The sequence below is a fragment of the Rosa rugosa genome, chromosome 6, assembly GCF_958449725.1.
Source record: "Rosa rugosa chromosome 6, drRosRugo1.1, whole genome shotgun sequence".
NCBI classification, from domain to species: domain Eukaryota; kingdom Viridiplantae; phylum Streptophyta; class Magnoliopsida; order Rosales; family Rosaceae; genus Rosa; species Rosa rugosa.
The window spans coordinates 37,598,274-37,616,031 of record NC_084825.1 but is presented as its reverse complement, the minus strand read 5'-3'; the positions used below and the strand labels follow the sequence as shown (position 1 = coordinate 37,616,031).

General features: G+C 39.1%; 1 protein-coding gene and 1 long non-coding RNA gene across 3 annotated transcripts; one reads left to right on the top strand and one right to left on the bottom strand.

Moving 5' to 3' along the window:
* Positions 1-432: 432 nt before the first annotated feature.
* On the bottom strand, positions 433-2,255 carry LOC133715363 (uncharacterized). The gene is made up of 3 exons (XM_062141842.1): positions 1,891-2,255; positions 1,513-1,577; positions 433-1,314 (listed from the first exon to the last, which is right to left on the bottom strand). The coding sequence occupies exons 1-3, from the start codon at positions 2,047-2,049 to the stop codon at positions 657-659; spliced, it is 882 nt and encodes a 293-aa protein (XP_061997826.1). The 5' UTR covers positions 2,050-2,255; the 3' UTR covers positions 433-656.
* Positions 2,256-5,972: 3,717 nt separating this feature from the next.
* LOC133717473 (uncharacterized) lies at positions 5,973-8,515 on the top strand. 2 transcript variants are annotated; one of them, XR_009849645.1, is made up of 3 exons: positions 5,973-6,270; positions 6,915-6,994; positions 8,210-8,515. It is a non-coding gene; the product is annotated as an uncharacterized LOC133717473 (long non-coding RNA). The 2 variants fall into 2 exon arrangements; XR_009849644.1 differs by having other exon boundaries at positions 6,856-6,994.
* Positions 8,516-17,758: the final 9,243 nt, after the last annotated feature.

The window sequence follows — 17,758 nt, the reverse complement described above, 5'->3', positions numbered from 1 at the left end:
TTCATTTTTTAGTATCTTAAATTTTGTCTTTTTATAATATTGATTGTAAACATGTGATGTATGTTAAGGTACGAAAATATGAAAGATATAGTGTGAATTATAAAATGGAAAGTGTGCATTTCACTCCCGAACAAAAAATTATCCTTATTTTTCTTTTCTTTTGGAAACTAACATAAAATCCCTACAAATTAGTAAAAGAAATTATTTTTCTTCGAAATGTGAGAAACATGACGCAGAACTGTTAATTGTATGGACCGCTCTCTTACTCTCTATCTAACGCCACGTGGCGCACACGTGTGGGCCCAATAAATTCTCTTTGCATGGAGACAGTTTCGAAAAGGAAAAAATAAAGTCCGGATTTTAAAAAAAGCTTTATATTCCTAAACAAAAATCTCATTCAACCACATCGCCGAACCTATCTAAAGCACGAAATTACAACATTGCCCTTGCATTAATTAATCTTGAACCCACACAAACACTATCCGACTCACACTCACACGCTAACAAAGCTCTCTAACTCTGTCGTGATTCAGGAGGGGAGCCACTAGCCTCACCCTCCACAAAACACGACTCTGTGTACAACAAAATTTCACCCGAGATGTTAACCCTAACACCCAACAGACAGATAAAACAACATTAGCAATCTTGACACATTGTTATTCTTGAGCTTTTACATTAATTATGGACATCAAGGATCGAGCCTTCACCGGCCTCCTCATCCTCCTCGGGCCGCCTTCTTCGTCGCTCCCATCCTCGTCGTCGAAGTCGTCTTCCATGTAGTCCAATTGATCCCCATTACCAACGTTGTGAGGTGAAGAAGGTTGGGGATCGGTGTTAGCACTACTAGTACTACAAGAAGTTGCAACCTTTCCAGCTGCTGACTCAGTATTATTGGCCTCCTCCTCCTCCTCCACCACCACCTCGCCTTTCTTGCCTCTCTTTCGGCCCCATTTTGGGCCGAACCCCGAATAGTAGTAGAACTCATACGGGTTCGCCGACGACGCCCCCTTCTTCACCGCCTTGGGTCTGGCACGGCGGGTTCCGGCCAGCGTCTTGGCCGGGGCCGCCGCCGTGTCCTTCTTCGAAGCCACGAAGTTGGAGGGAAGAATATTGCCATTGCTAGTAACGTTGTTGTTACCATAGGACGACCTTCGGATATGATGGTCACAAAATAAGAAGCCTTCTTTCGCTTCCTTCTTGCATTGCCAGCTCCTGCCGTCGTTCTTCTGACACCTCACAATTGCTCTGTCGACGTCATCCAACACATCGCCGATCGCCATTTCTGCCTTGTCGATATCCATCGGCGACGCAACGCTGCGTTTTATATTAACCACAAGTCCACAACGTTTCAAGCGATAGCCCACACAGTCGACCGCGATAATTTCGAATAATATTATAGACGATAAAGAAAAGAAAAAAAACAACGACAGAAACTGAAAACCCTAGTACTTGAAATACAGCAGTGAAATTGGAGAAAGAAATTCGAATCGAAGAATAGAGAAGCTGGGTTACCTCTCGACAGCTGCAATAGAATCCCCCAAGCTCCCATTTCCGATAAAACCCTCCCCAGCTTCGAACTACAATGAACCATAAAACAAAAACCCAGCAAGCAGCATCAGAAATGAGGCAGACCCATTAACCTAATTCACCACTGGGAGCTGAACACTCGATTGAAGCCCTCAAATTTTAGGGTTTACGACGAACCCTAATGTGTCGAGAAATGAAGAAATAGAGAAAAACCCTAGTGGCGGAAATGCAGATGGAGCAATAAAAATTCAAGAATAGAGAGCAGCGGCGAGCTGGGTCTCCGCAGATCTGCGGAGAAATTAGAAATTTTGCAGAGAGAGAAGAAGAAGAAGAAGAAGAAGAGGGAGGTGGGAGAAGACTGACCTGGAGCGGCGACGAGTCGAGGAGGAGGTCGAAAGGGCAGGGGCTCGAATCCCAAGGAGACTGGTTCAGCTTGCAGATGTGGGGCTGCAGGTCCTCAGGAGCTACGTTGGGGAAGAACTGGAGCGGCGACACCTTCAAGTTCTTGCGGATCCTGACCATGTCTTCGAACGATAAATACAATCTCTGCGGGCAGACAGATTCGATTGGGTTTGGAAGTGAGAGACCTATAAATGGTGCGATGGGATTCTGGGTTTTGTTGGGGGGGGTTTTCTGGCGGAGCTTGGTCGTGGGTTTTTGCTGTCTGGCAAAGGAGAGGGTGGGAGAGGAGGTTGGGTTTGCAGATCTCGCAGAACTCGATAGATATATAATCAAGGTTTTTTTTTTTTTTTTTTAATTTATTTACTTTTCTGTTGCTTTCTCGGCCCTTCGTATATATTTTCGATTTTGCGATGTTTTGGACGATTTTGGCCTCGCGAGTTTGGTTTATTCACGTGGGGTTTGGTGTCCCGGAGAGATAGCTGATTAGCTGCCTCAAATGATAGTTGTCCAAACCAGATAATAGTATTTAATGCGCGCACGCCCCAAGATTAAAAACAAAGTGGGAAAGTACAGTACAAAAAGTTTCAGGCTAGTTCAGTCATTTCAGGTATTTTAGAACAATAATGAAAAATAAAAATGTCAAATATGAAATTTTCAATATTTCATTGTCGTCGTTAGTAACGAGCTCAGCATCGTTCGTGGTTTGCGTTAACGTGTTTAATTGCTATTAAGATAATTTGCAGAAGCGGCTAATTAGCCTTGTTTCATTGTAATTACTATTTTCGATAAATAAGTAGTTGTTTTTTTGAATAAAAATAAGTAGTTGTTTAAAATGTGTGAAAATTTAAGATGCACCAATAAAATGTGTTTTTTTTTTTTCTACCGACATGAAAGGTAAAATAAGAAAATAATAGTACATAAAGTTGAAACAGTTTAAGAAATAACACATCAAGTTTATATAATAAAATCTAGTGGGTCGTACTTAGTTGGAAATGCACTTTTTTTCACCCGTGTATTATAAATTGGTAGGTTTAATTTCTATACTCTCATGTTGATATCTTAGGGTTAAAACTTGCAAAATTATTGTATAGGAGTGTAGAGAGGGTAGAGAATTCTTTAAGAATGAGTGTTTTCTTCTTGGACAATGTTAACGAGCATAAGCTAGGTTATGTAATAGTAATATGATAATTTGACAATGGCCATTTACTTACGGTTAAAATCACCACGTCGTTGAGCTAAGTTGAAGAAGAGGTGGTGCGTCAAATTGACTAGGGTAAAACGCACGCCGTTAGAGCAAGTGGAAAACACACTTTTGGCCCCACAGTAACTGAAAAGTGTTTTGATGAGTGTACGACCTAGTGGGGTCTGAGATTTGAGTCAGCAAATACGGCTGCGATATGGCCGGAATCATGAGGTGGCGTAGCATCTGATACGAGCATTTTTCTTTTTACAGTGCCGTAATTATGGGTAGGGCCGAAATGTTGTTGTGTAAAGTTAGTAGATAAGATAGATATCGCTATTCATAAATCTGACTCGGGACAAAGTCACAAAAGCATAAAAGACGTACTAATTTGTTTGGAACTCCCGATAGAATCAAAACAAAACTACATCATGTTTTGGAGATATGCTATAAGGGCACTGGTATCTCAATAATCACACAAGGTAAAGAAAATAAAATGAAGATGGTGATCCATGAATAATTTATATCTCATTTTCTTATAACATATGCATTGTTGATCGCATTGCTCGTAAAAATTAGATGAAGTGAAGTTTACATACATTAGTGATGTATGCAATTAGTTTGATCCAAGTCTGTAAGAGATTTGATCAACAGTAAAGTAGATACAGATATATGTAGAAATAATTTTCTTTTGCTAATTGAGATTGGTAATTAGCCAGATATCCAAATCCTGTTTAGGAGTACCCTCAGCAGTCCATCTTCACCTTAATTTGAGAAGAAAAAAAATATCGAGTAATCTAATTTACTTCAAGGATTTTGGGGGATTTAGCACATCTTCCAATTAGTAAATTCTATCCAAGCACCTTCCTGTTCATTAGCTATTTCTGCCACAAAAAAGATTCTAAAAAAAATTTAGATGCAGTGAGATTATCAAAACCTTTCTAACATATCTTGTTCTCGTGGTTTGTAAACTGATAAGTGAAGTAATACAGATGTAGAGGACATAATTAGAGTTTAGGTAACCGTAAACCATAATTTAAAGAGCTAGACCAGTTCAAACTGCATATATCAATACTGTAATGTCCTTAATTACAACTAGAGTATATAGCGGATAAGAAATGGAACTCAAATTCGATGAGAATCACATTTACAGATCATGACTTTAGGGTTATACTTGTACATAAGAAACATTTGGCTGCTCTGACTGGCGGTCGAGAAATCTTTGAGTTCACTCTTTGAATCTAGGATTCTTTGCGGGGAGTTCAATTCGATTCATGCATCAAAATTGGTAAGGACTAAGGGACAAGCCTGCTTATATATATATATATATATATATATATATATATATATATATATATATAAATCCTATATCAGTCCGGCTACACTAAGGACGTCCTTATCTAGCATTAGGTACGGATTTCGGGTTTTCACCCACTTTCCGATTACATTTTCACATCTTAACCGTTCAGTTTTTAGGTCCTAATGTATAGATCACCTCTGCAAAATTTCAGCCAATTTGGTGATCGTTAAGGCATCAAAAACTGCAATTTACCATTATAAATATGAACGGTTCCGGTTCGACAGATTCGGTCCGTTCGTGTAAATTGCAGTTTTGGACTCCTTAACGATCACCAATTTGGCTGAAATTTTGCAGAGGTGATCTATACATTAGGACCTTAAAACTGAACGGTTAAGATGTGAAAATGTGATCGGAAAGTGGGTGAAAACACCAATCCGTACCTAAACCTTAGGTAAGGACATCCTTACCTGAGAAAAATCCTATATATATATATACATACACACACACATACTTATATAGGCAGCTGAATGCGGGACTATCACAGCAGCAAGGGACTGTTTTTCAATTTGTGACTAATTCACTACAAGCCTACAAGACTTAGACAGGTATGAAACTGTGGCAGCTCGCTAGTTAGCTAGCTGTGGAATATATTTCATCATCGGTTTCTTTTATTGGAGACCCAGACAGGCCGGAATGGACCGGCCGGAGTGCCGGACTATACTGTGCTGTACTGAGTTTACTGACCCTCACATGGCTTCCCACACATTGCAGTGCTTCTAATAACTACTGCATATTACATCCTTTTTCTCTCTTTGTGAGCTAGTTCAAGCTTTCAGCATGTAATATATATGATACAGAGTTATCTTAGGAGTAGCCATTTCTTTTATGTTTCTTTTTTTTTGGTGTTCATGCTTGTTTCATGTATCCTAGCAGCCTAGCTAAGCTTGCTATACGTCAACAATTTTCATAAGCATTAATTAATTACATATTATCGTTTAAAGACACCACTTGGTTATAAACATGGAAAGTTGGGAATCAGGAATGTTACTAATTTGGACGCATAATTACTTTTCTATTTGATTTCAAGCTTGAGAGATACTCCTCTTGACTCTTCTTTTAGGTATTAATTGCATTGAGCTAAGGGCTGTTGGTATATCATATATTATTTGGAGACCCTATCCTGTAGTTATTAGGGTGTAAAGTATTGTGGTTGTGTAGTTCGATACAAATTAGGATGTAGATAAAAGAAGTTTTACATTAAAAATGAGACACAACGACATGAGGAATATAAGTGGTTAGATTATTCATAATAGTATTGAAGTCTTTTGAGATGAAATCTAAATTCTTGATATCAAGGTGGTTCAATGAAGACGATATAACTAGGTATCATGTCTAGTGTAAGAAGTGAACTCAAGTTATCTCTTTACACTAATTTACTATATACTATTTCTCAGCGCACTGTTCATCGGCTTATGAACAATGACAGCTCCAACTGAGCCGGTTATGGCTAAAAATACGATGTTGTCCCTACTTCATCTCTCTTGCCCGATACATGTTTATCGTTTCAAAGCTTTCGTGTCTTTGTTCTTCGCTTCACAGAGTGTGTGTTTCTCTTGCTTTGACACCTGGGGTGCTGCTCAACAATCGTGTCTATGATACCTCACTCCACCGAGAGGTAGATAGACAGAGAACTTCAGTTTGAGAGAGAAATAGCGCGAGAGAGAGAGTGAGAGAGAGAGAGAGCTCCAGGTTGCGTTCTATCTATCTAGGGATAGAGAGAGAGTTTGAGACTGAAGAAGAGGGAGACGGGAAGAAGTTGATGGTCGATTCGAACAGAAATTGAGTGAACTGATCATCCCAGGTATTCTACGATGGGCTCGAATTTGTTTGATTTACTTTTTTGTTGGTCTCTCAGTTTTTCCATCATTATACATCACTGTTTTGGGTTTTTCTTGTTCAAGAACTAATCTAAGTAGTTTTCAGTTAACCTGGGTTTGGATTTTGTGGTTTTCTTTTCAGCAAAAGTAAGAGAAGAGTTGGGTTTCTTTTCTTGGTAGGATTTGGATGTTCTTCGGTTATACGGTGCCTTCCTTGATTTCATGGATTTGTTTTGTGATTTTTGATTAGATTAGTGTATGCGATTTGGCTTTGTTTGGTAGTTTGGGTTTTAAATTTTCAACGGTCCCAAGATCCAATTTTTTTTTAAGATTCTGAGGGAAAAGGATTGGGTTGAAAAGAAATAGAACAAGTTTTGTTTTTAATCTTTTTCATCTTTGTTATCGTTTAGTGAATTGTGAACAGTTTCTGTGTGTCAATGATAGTGAAAGGTTGGTGGGATTTCAGTTTGGTACAAACACACTCTAAACTGATTTTCTTGAATCGGTTTTTTTCCCCCCAATTTTCTAGCTATTCTAATCAGTGTTGTTTATTTTTGTTTTGTATCCAGTACTTTGCATTCTGAGTGGGTCGAGTTTATGACGAGAAGATGGGGTTTTGGTGATGCAGGGGTTTTTGGGTTGTTGGCTTAACCTTGAGGTGGAGGTGTGTTCAGAAAGGCAGGAGAGCAGTTGTTTCTGGTGTTTGAGGTTTTCGTTCTTTTCTTAAAAGCCTCAAGTCTTTTTCATGTTGATCATTGGGGTTTTGACTTTTATAGTTCTAATTGATGAGTTTTGCTACATATAAAGAGTGATGAGTTTAGTTGTTCTCTGTGTTTGTCTAATTGAAAAGACAAGTAACAAATATACAATCCAGCAATGAAAACTTAGATGCCAACTGATTTAGTGTTACTGTTACCTTTAGAGTCTTACAAGAGGAACAAAATTCCAGAATAGACATAAAAACTATAGAATGGCAACTAATTTAGTGTTAGTGTTATTTGTAGACTCTCAGATAAGGTTGCATACTTTTGGATTCTTTTATGCAAAAGTTCTTTGCAATTAGTATGTTTTTGGAAAGATGAATGAATCAATCAAAGAGAACAATCAAGTAGTCTTGAGTAGTTAAATTTTAGATTGTTTAAGGCAATTAGTTTTGAGTGGACCCTGATCACTAGATTCTGTTGAGAAAAGCATGGGTTGAAATTTAAAGGGAAACTAGGCTTTTCAATTTCATTGTGATGGTTGTACAGTTTCACTGTGCTGTTATCATGTGGCTGGGTTCGTTAGAGTATATTTTAAAAGACTGGTATGCGAAATTGTCAATACCAAACAAAGTTTTACATGTGTGCATAATGATCTGGGTATGGCAATTTGTATCTTTGAGTGTTGATAAATCACCTTAAGATATATGTTTTACTCTGCAACTCCTCCCTTTAAAACAACCAAAAAATGGTAAGCAAGGAAAGGGATTTCTAAAGTGTATGGGAAAAGATACAAACTTAGGGGAGGTGTATCTACCAAATTTTTATTTTTTTCAAATCATGCTCAACTTTAAATTGTTAGAAATTTTTTGATAAGGTTTTTTTTTCCGAGATGGCCTCAGTGATTGGTGGTAAACTGTATTAGGTTTTTGTTTGTATCTGGGAGTGGTTAGTTTATGGTGTACGTTGTTCTATTTCATTGGAGTGTAATTTGCTTAACCCTTTGAATTTAACTAGAATTGATAGGCGAGAGGAGGTTTGGCTCTAATTACTATTATCTAATGAGGTCAAAAGAAAATCTTGTGTTTCATTGTAATCTAATAGAATTAGACAAACTTTACTTGCAGGCTTTGTAATACATAGGATTAGACAAACTTTACTAATAATATATAGTCATTTATTTTTCTGTTTACGTTTTATCAATTGGATTTTTTGTATGCAGATTAGGTCGCATTTGAGGTGTTGTCAATTGTGAAGCTGCTGCTATTAAGATTTCAATCATCTTTCTTAGGTTGGTTGCTGGAGGAAGCACCATTTTGAAGAACCTCCACTGATATGTGATGACGAACATCAACACCTCTTCTCAGCAGACCGATCAAATGTAGCTAGGTTAGCCTATAAGTAGAACAATATATTTTTGACAAGCTGTGTCAACAGCAGTTGTATTGTATATTTGCACATTATCAGAACATTTATATTAATGGTAATGTTAGTTGCAAACATAAGTCTCTAGTCGTCCAAACTTGCAGATTTTGTTTGAACACCCGCAGCAACACGCGGGCACCTATTCTAGTTAATATTAGAACTGAATATTTAACCTACTATGTCTAGTCTATAAGTGGACTGACAGAGTTCTCTTGCACATAATTCACTATTTGACTCAAAAACAAAATATAATAGCAACATCCATCAATCAATAAATGTCATCATTTGAAATCTCACTGCATAAAACAAGCAATAAAATTAGATCAACAACTTAATCCACATAACACAAAATGAATTTGGTTTTTATTACTAATCAAACTTTGTGTGTCAGTGTGTTGGTGCGGAAAAATTCTGTAGATCTCCTCACTTATTTTGTTGACTGGGGCAAGAGTAAGGGGTTTCTTGGTGAAGAGGTTGGATCCTATGCCCTCGGGATTTGGATCAGTGTTGGCAAGTTAAATTAGAATAGGAAGGAGAGGAGGAGGGTTGTTACCTGCAAAAGGTTCTGCGATGCCTGAGTCAGTAAGTGTTTAAGTTGTAACTGTTTAAGTAAAAGAGATTCGAGAGAGAATTGTTGAGAGAATTGTATCATATTATTGAGAATAGGAGCCCTATATATAGGGATTACAAAGTACTAGTTCTAATGTTACAAGGAATACCAATCCGTGTAGGATTGGGAAATCTAGAACATTCTCTCCTATTGCTACTCCTAGTTTGATAAGGCACACTAAGTCGATTTTCCTTCAACACTCCCCCTTGTGCCGCTCAAACTTGGTGGTGACGCTTCATCCGTTGCCTCGTTAAAAACCTTGCCAGGTAACAAAAACCCTGTGGGACAAAAATAATCCTGGTCGAAGGACAAAAAGAGCACAACACGTCATTCACTCTTCGAGATCGAACATGTAGACATCATAACTCCTCCTGATGTCGATATCTCCCCCTGGTTGCTACAATCGTGGGAGTTCGGATAACTTTCTCAATCCGATGCTCTTCACATGTTTCTCGAAGGTGGATTTAGGTAACGACTTAGTGAATAAGTCCGCTACATTATCCTCTGATCGAATTTGATTCACTTCAATCTTTAGAAGTGATTGTTGTTGCTGATTATAAAAGAACTTAGGAGATCTATGCTTGGTGTTGTCGCCGTTGATGAAACCTAACTTCATTTGCTCAATACAAGCTGCATTATCCTCATAAATACATGTAGGTTCATCCGTGGTAGACTTCAAACCACAACTTTCTTGAATATGTCTTATTACAGACCTTAGCCATATACATTCTCGTACGGTTTCATGTAGAGCAATAATCTCTGCATGATTTGAGGAAGTAGCAACAAGGGTCTACTTTGTAGACCTCCAAGATATCGCAGTGCTTCCCATGGTAAAGACATAACCCGTTTGGGAGCGACCTTTGTGAGGGTCAGAGAGGTACCCTGCATCAGCAAAACCCATCAAAACATTGTTGTCGTTTTGATGGAGGGGAATAGGGTGAGGCCGGCCACCATGGGCGGCGGAGGCGCTGGCGGTGACAACATGGTCGACGGTCATGTTATGGACGGCGGCTCCATGCCTAATGGGGTCCGATCTCATTCTTCCGTCATTCCTCTTCTCTCTGTAGGGATAAAATAGGCCCATATCAATCGTACCTCTTAGGTATCGAAAGATTGTCTTTACACCAATCCAATGGCGGCGTGTTGGCGCAGAGCTATGTCGAGCTAACAAGTTTACTGCGAATGAGATGTCTGGTCTTGTGCATTGAGCTAAGTACAATAATGCGCCTATTGCACTCAAATAGGGCACTTCGGCCTCTAATGGTTCTTCGTCCTCATCCTTTGGACGAAACGGATCTTTTCCGGGCTCAAGACTACGACCGATCATGGGAGTACTCACAGGCTTTGCTTTATCTTCATGAAAGCGCTTTAGAATTTTTTGAGTATATGCAGACTGATGGATCAAAATCCCATCACTACGGTGCTCGAGTTCTAAACCGAGACAAAACCGTGTTTTCCCAAGATCTTTCATCTCAAATTCGGATTTCAAGTATTTAGCAGTTTCCTTCAACTCATCTAGAGTTCCAATTAGGTTCATGTCATCGACATAAACTGCTACGATTGCAAATCCGGAACTTGTTCTCTTAATGAACACGCATGGGCATATTTCATTATTAATATATCCCTTCCCAATCAAGTAGTCACTTAGACGGTTATACCACATCCGTCCGGATTGTTTTAATCCATATAGTGAGCGTTTTAATCTTATTGAAAATGCGCTCTGTGGTTTAGAGCCACTTGATTTGGGTAATTGAAGTCCATCTGGAACCTTCATATATATCTCTGAATCTAGATCCCCATAGAGATATGCTGTAACCACATCCATAAGCTGCATGTCAAGTTTTTCGGAAACTACCAAACTGACAAGGTAGCGGAACGTTATAACGTCCATTACGGGAGAATATGTCTCCTCGTAGTCGATTCCAGGGCGTTGTGAGAAACCTTGCGCCACAAGGCGGGCTTTATATCTTACCACCTCATTTTTCTCATTACGCTTTCTAACAAAGACCCATTTATGGCCAACAGGCTTTACATTTGGGGGTGTCTGCGTTACAGGCCCAAATACCTGTCTTTTTGTTAGTGAATCCAATTCAACCTGGATCGCATCTTTCCATTTAGGCCAATATGCTCTTCGTTGACATTCTTCAACAGAGCGAGGTTCGATATCATCATATTCTATAATTCCTTTTGCAATATGATATGAAAATGCATCATCAATCGCCATAGAATTTCTATCCATCATCTCATGTACACTAGTGTAATTTATGGAGATCTCTCTATTCTCTGGAGTTGGTTCTGACATTGGAGCGTCCCCCAATGATGTCTCTTGGACATAACCATAATCCGGAATATTCTCATGAGATGGATTATTCACATCGATGATTAATGGATTATTCTGTGCCAAACTCGCTTTCTTTCTTGGGCGAGAATCCATCGAACCTATAGGCCTCCCGCGCTTCCTGGCAGGAGCCATGGGCCTAGCCACAACGTCACCATCACTGTGAGTGGGGACGTTGGCGCCATGCTCAATTGCCCTTGAGATGGCGTCATGTCCTCTGATTTTAGGGACATCAATCATTGCAGGCACGTTTGCAGCAGGTATGTGTGATCTCGTCACTTTTGTGATATCAAAAAACGCATCAGGCATCGATTCTGCTACGTTCTGAAGATCGAGAATTCTCCGCACTTCAATTTCGGACTGTGCGGTTCGGGGGTCAAGATGAGACAGTGGGGACAGACCACGACAATTCCTGTCGTTCCTGTTGAACATTGATGTTCTTATCTCCCCCTAACGACGGGAAGACTGTCTCATCAAAGTGACAATCCACAAATCTTGCGGTAAAGAGATCGCCTGTCAAGGGTTCTATGTAGCGGACAATAGTTGGAGAGTCATATCCAACATAAACGCCTAATCGTCGTTGAGGACCCATTTTTGTGCGCTGTGGCGGCGCAATTGGCACATAAACTGCACACCCAAATATGCGTAAGTGTGAGACATTAGGCTCATACCCAGTTACCATCTGGGACGCAGAAAAGGGTTGAGTGGCAGTGGGCCTCAGACGAATAAGCATAGCTGCATGCAATATTGCATAGCCCCAAGCAGAAATAGGGAGATTGGTGCGCATTACCAATGCCCTAGCAACCATTTGTAGTCGTTTAATGGCGGCTTCTGCGAGACCATTTTGGGTGTGAACATGAGGAACTGGATGTTCAATTTCTATCCCAATGGACATGCAATAATCATCAAAAGTTTTTGATGTAAACTCCCCAGCATTGTCTAATCTGATAGACTTAATAGGATGATCAGGGTGGTGAGCCCGTAACTTAATTATTTGTGCTACGAGTTTAGCAAATGCAGCGTTCCTAGTGGACAATAGCATGACATGTGACCAGCGTGTCGATGCATCAACCAATACCATAAAATATCTAAATGGTCCGCAAGATGGTTGAATAGGTCCACAAATATCACCTTGGATTCTTTGCAAGAATGGTATATTTTCTTTAGTGTCCTTTGCATAGGATCGTCTCGATCCTAATTTAGCTAAAGAGCAGGCTTTGCAGAACGAATGATGGGCTTTAGAAACAACCAATGAGGATTCTGGTGTAGCCTCGAAGTCACAATTGACTTTAGAATTAGAAGGAGGAGTCAAACAATGATCCATGGCGTCAATGCCATGTTGTTGCCGTAGGGGGTAGACGGCGCCGGCCTTAAGTGGCCGGTCTTGTACAGTCTTGGCGCCGTGAGGCGCAGGTGCATCTCCTCGAACCAATTTTTGGTTTTTACTTCTCTTCGTTATGAAGAATGGATGTCCGTGTGAAGTCTTTAATATACGGATCATCATATCACGACCTGGGTGTCCCAGACGGTCATGCCAAAGCCTATATGTGTCAAAATCCCATAAATCATCTCTCATAACATGATTGGATTCAATTACTCGAATAGTGGTTGCATACAACCCACTAGATCGACACATAAGTTTCTCTAATACTCGTTTATGTCCGTAGTCATTAGAGGTGATGCAAATGAACTCTTGTCCATTCTCACAATGCGTTTCCGCATGAAAACCATTGGCTCTTATATCTTTGAAGCTCAATAGGGTTCTTCCTGCCCTAGGAGCATAGAGAGCTTCAGTGACATTAATGATTGTGCCATGTGGCAACAAGAATTGAGCTGGTCCTTGACCATGAATCAATTTAGATGACCCTGCCATCGTAGTCACTGAAGATCGAGTAGGCGTCATCTCAAGAAATAACTGCCTATTTCGAAGTATGGTGTGCGTAGTAGCACTATCCACGAGGCATTCTAGCTCTCCGGGAAACATACTTGAAGGAATAAAGTTCGAATCAAAAACGACACTTTATTTCAATGAAAGCCAATGATTACGTCAAAGTTTCTAAATTTAATCCAAAAAGGATAATCAAGCTTTAGACAAGTAGTAATTACTCAATTCGTTTGGTAATTCCAATTTGGTTGTGACCAGGTAAGGTAAGGCGAGATTTTGGTGGAGCGTTGCTCACTTTTAAGACCGTTCTCTCAGTTCAACCTTTCCTAGACATCACAATTACTCTTGAGTACGCCTAGTGAGAAAGAGTAATAACCACTGTCTTTGTTGATAGTTTCCAAATTTTTGGATATGGATTGAAACCAATGACGCTTATATGGTCAGATTTTTATGCTTACGAACGCTCTTAGTCCATAGCCTACGAACGCTCTTAGTTCGTAAAAATCGATGCTCACGGACGCTCTTAGTCCGAAGATTACGAACGCTCTTAGTTCGTATGTAGCGTGAATCCCCACGATTCCGCTTTTTAGCAAATCGAACCCACGTTACAGAAAGGTGGGATGTAGAAGAAAGGATTTTGTAAGTCCCCGGAAAAATAAAAATAAATTTAAATTTCAAAAATGGGAACAACTTACTAGTGAAAACTTACTCATGAATTTTAGAATTTGAAATTCTCAATACACGCGCGTGTTGATGCAGGCGTGTAGGATTGCTGGTGTGCTATCGATCCTGGGTCGGGATTGCATATGCTGCTTCAATCCTAAGCTAGGATTGAAGTGGATGTTCGATCCTAACCTGGGATTGTAACTTGTTTACAATCCTGGTCGTGGCTAATGGCTCGGCGGTGCTAGGCTTGTGCACTAATGGGATGGGGTCGAGAGTGTGGCCGGTAGGTTGCGTTGCTGGCCGACAGGGCTACAAAGGTAGCTGGGATGCAGACGCTGCAGGGGCAGCAGGGTACACAAGAAGCAGGGGCTGTGGTGATGCTGCAAGGGCAGCGATGCAGAGCTGCAGGCGCGTTGTGGGACGCGGCAAGACTGCGGGGCTGCTGCAGCGGTAGGGGGCGCTGCAAAGGGCAGTGATACGCTCAAAGCAAGCGCATAATTTAACCCTGAAAACATCGTTAGTAGTATAAGCAAATAGGGATCGTTCTATTCCGGGGATTGAGGGTACACCTGTCATTGTCAAAAAATAAATAAAGAATTAAAATAATAAAGTAAAAAGTATTATGTACAAAAATAAAATAAAGAATAAAAATATATACAAGTTAATATAAAAAGGGGGGTTTTGAGATTATAGAATTGGAATTAAAATTAAATGAAATAAAGAAAGTGTAAAAACACATATACAAGGGTGGAACACAAGAAACAAAGATCAAAACTACAATCATATGAATGAAATCCAATTACAATTCCTATAGTTGATTATCTATGTCATGAGAAATAAGTTGACCATGTGAAACATTCGAAGCAAATGATTTCCCATATTTTACTTTCCTTGAATATTTAATCTAAGTGAAAGCACCTAAATTAAACCTATTGAACATGCAATCATAGTCTAGAAAACTAGCTAATCAAGAACACATTCAATGCATGAAGAACAAAGAAAGGATGTCAACCAAAGTGCACAACCTAGTATGAAAAAGTCCATCTATTTGCAATCCTCCTTAATTGATTTCGACTTTTGTCCAAAGCCTTTACTACTTAAATCTAGCACCAATTACATGCATATATCCTAAGTTGGCCATCAAAGAACACATACATATAAAAGTTTTCCATAATCCAAAATCAATTAAGCAATCTCACATAAGCAACATAAAAATCAACATAAAGAAATCACAATTTTTATTCAAACATAGAAATTGGGCTTAAACTTTGCCCTTAATGTTATTGTTAACTAGAAACAAATTCCTACGAAATTAAATAAGGAAAAAGAATGAATTACACCGTGAGTTGGAGATGGAGATGGAGTGCTTGAAACGTTGAAATCTTGAATCTTGGAAGCAAGCCTTCAAGGTGGACGATGGAGGATATGATATTCCCGGCTCCTTCTTCTTCTTCTTCTTCTTACTTGAAAACGCAGAATTTTGCAACTAGAGAATGGAGAGAAAAATGGAATGGAAATGGAGAGACAAAGAAGATGAAATGGATGAAGGAATCTATTTAGAGTGAGAGGAGAAGGTGTTTATATAGGGAAGAAAAAGAAGAGTGAAATGATAAATGGAAGAAAAATAATGATAGTGGTTTGTAAAATATGGAAAAGATGGAGTAATGATGAAATGAAAGCAAGGCATGAATGTGTAGAAGTATGGAAGTGATGATGATCTATTGGAGCAGAAAAATATATCCAAGGAAAAAGAGAAAAGCATCTAGCTTTCTTCATGTGGGTAGGAAACATGAACATGTGATGTTGAGCTGTTTTTTAGATCAGTTTCTGCCCCTTTATTCCTTCAATTATTTCTCCAACAAGCATTCCCAATTTCACTATGACCTCTTCATAAAAAATGTTCCATTATGAGTGTAGATCACCCTGGTAAAATTTCAGATTTTTATTCCATGTGGTTGGGCCGAAAATGCTGCTGGACCTCTTACAGGTCCAGTTTTCCAGTTTTGCTTCTGTAGAAAATTGGGTTGATTGTTTGAAGGCCTTCCACTCAACAAAAGTTCTTGCACTCTTCATAAGAAATGATCCTTGGGCTGTCTAGAATGGATCTGGAAAGTTTCAGCTCATTTGAAGTTCATTTGGTCCGGCGGCCGCTCCTTCTTCCTTGCTTGGCTTGGTTTCTCCTAGCCGGAGTAGGAAAATGTGTAAAATTGACATTTTAGTACATTTCCATTTTTCTCCACCATTTATAGGTAAGTGTGGACCTAATGCTTATTTCACCATCATTTACTCCAATGTACCTAAGAAAATAGAAATTGAGTTAAAAATCGATTCGTTAAGGAATTAACTAAGCAAAATGTGAGGAATTAACTATTAAAATACCACATTAAAATGCTCCTATCAAATTCCCCCACACTTAGCTTTTGCTAGTCCCTTAGCAAAATCAAAAACTAACAAACCAAAAAGACTATGACACAAAACAAAGAAACCAACGAAAAAAATGACTAAGTATGGAAACAAAAACACAAAGACTCAAAGAAACCAAAAACGTAAAACACAAAGCAAAACACAAAGAAAAAAAAAACGTCACACATAAAAGAGTAAATTCAAAGACAAAGACCAAGATGTTGACATCACAAAGACCTCTATTGCCCTTTAACATATTGTCTCAGAAATCTCTTACTTTCACAACACCAAGATTAGCACTCAACCAAGAATCAATGTTAAGCATTCGAGAGTTAATTAAAACATATGATCCACACATACACAAGTAGGACTTGGTTGTAATAATGGTGATTGGGGTTTAGCTTAGCATGCTTCAGACAAGTATGATTCATATCCTCACAAGGTATATCCACTTTTTCTTCTCTCAGATCAAGGCAATGCTTAAAAGCTTATAATCACTCATTTATATGTGAGAGAACATATTTTAAGGCAGTCAAATAGCTCACATATATAAGAAACGAAAAGCACTTTGTGAATATAATTTTTTTTTTTTTCAAAAGATCTCATGAAGGATATCAACTACTTGCACGAATGGACCCAAGCCATAGGTTCAACTCTTGTAACTCATCTCCACATCAAAGGCTGTCCCATCTTAAGGATCAAGAAGGTCCTCTCAAAGGTTGTAATGGGGCTAAGGCTCAAGGTTTAAAGAAATGAAAGGTAAGGATTATCAAAGTGTCCTAAAAACCTAGTAGAGCTCATATGAATGTATAGATCTCGAAATATTTCACCAAGGCATTGCAAAAACGTCACTTCCCCATAGAGGTAATATAAGAGGGCCAAATGTCTTCATGTTGGGCCCAATCTTCAATATAAACTTCCCTTGAACTCTAGTGAAATGGACAAAGGCCAAATTTTTCTGTAGTGGGCCTTCAATTCAAAGCAAACTCCAAAATCACTAAGTATGGGGGATGAAAGTCCATAAACATATATATATATTTTTTTTCTTTTTCTTTTTAGCCGTACACAATTTTTCTCTTTTCTTTTCATTTTTCACGGCTTCAACATATCTTTTTCTTTATGGACAAGTCTATCCCCACACTTGAACTTTCACCTCTTCTCAATCTTCATCCTTAGCACCAAACCCATGTAGTATGTCTCAAAAGATAGCTCCACTAAGTCCTTAGAACAAAGGGTAGGGTTGTAACTATACTAAGCTTCATGGTTAAGGATTTTAAGGGTGATGAACGAAAAGGCTCAAAGTAGGCTCAAAGGGGCTTATCTAGGGGGGTCCCACGACGGGCACAAATGGGGACACAAGTTTATTTGGCAATGGTGGTAATTCCTAGAGAACCTCTATCCCTTCCAGAATCAGGGCCATGTATTGATATCACGTCTCAACAAG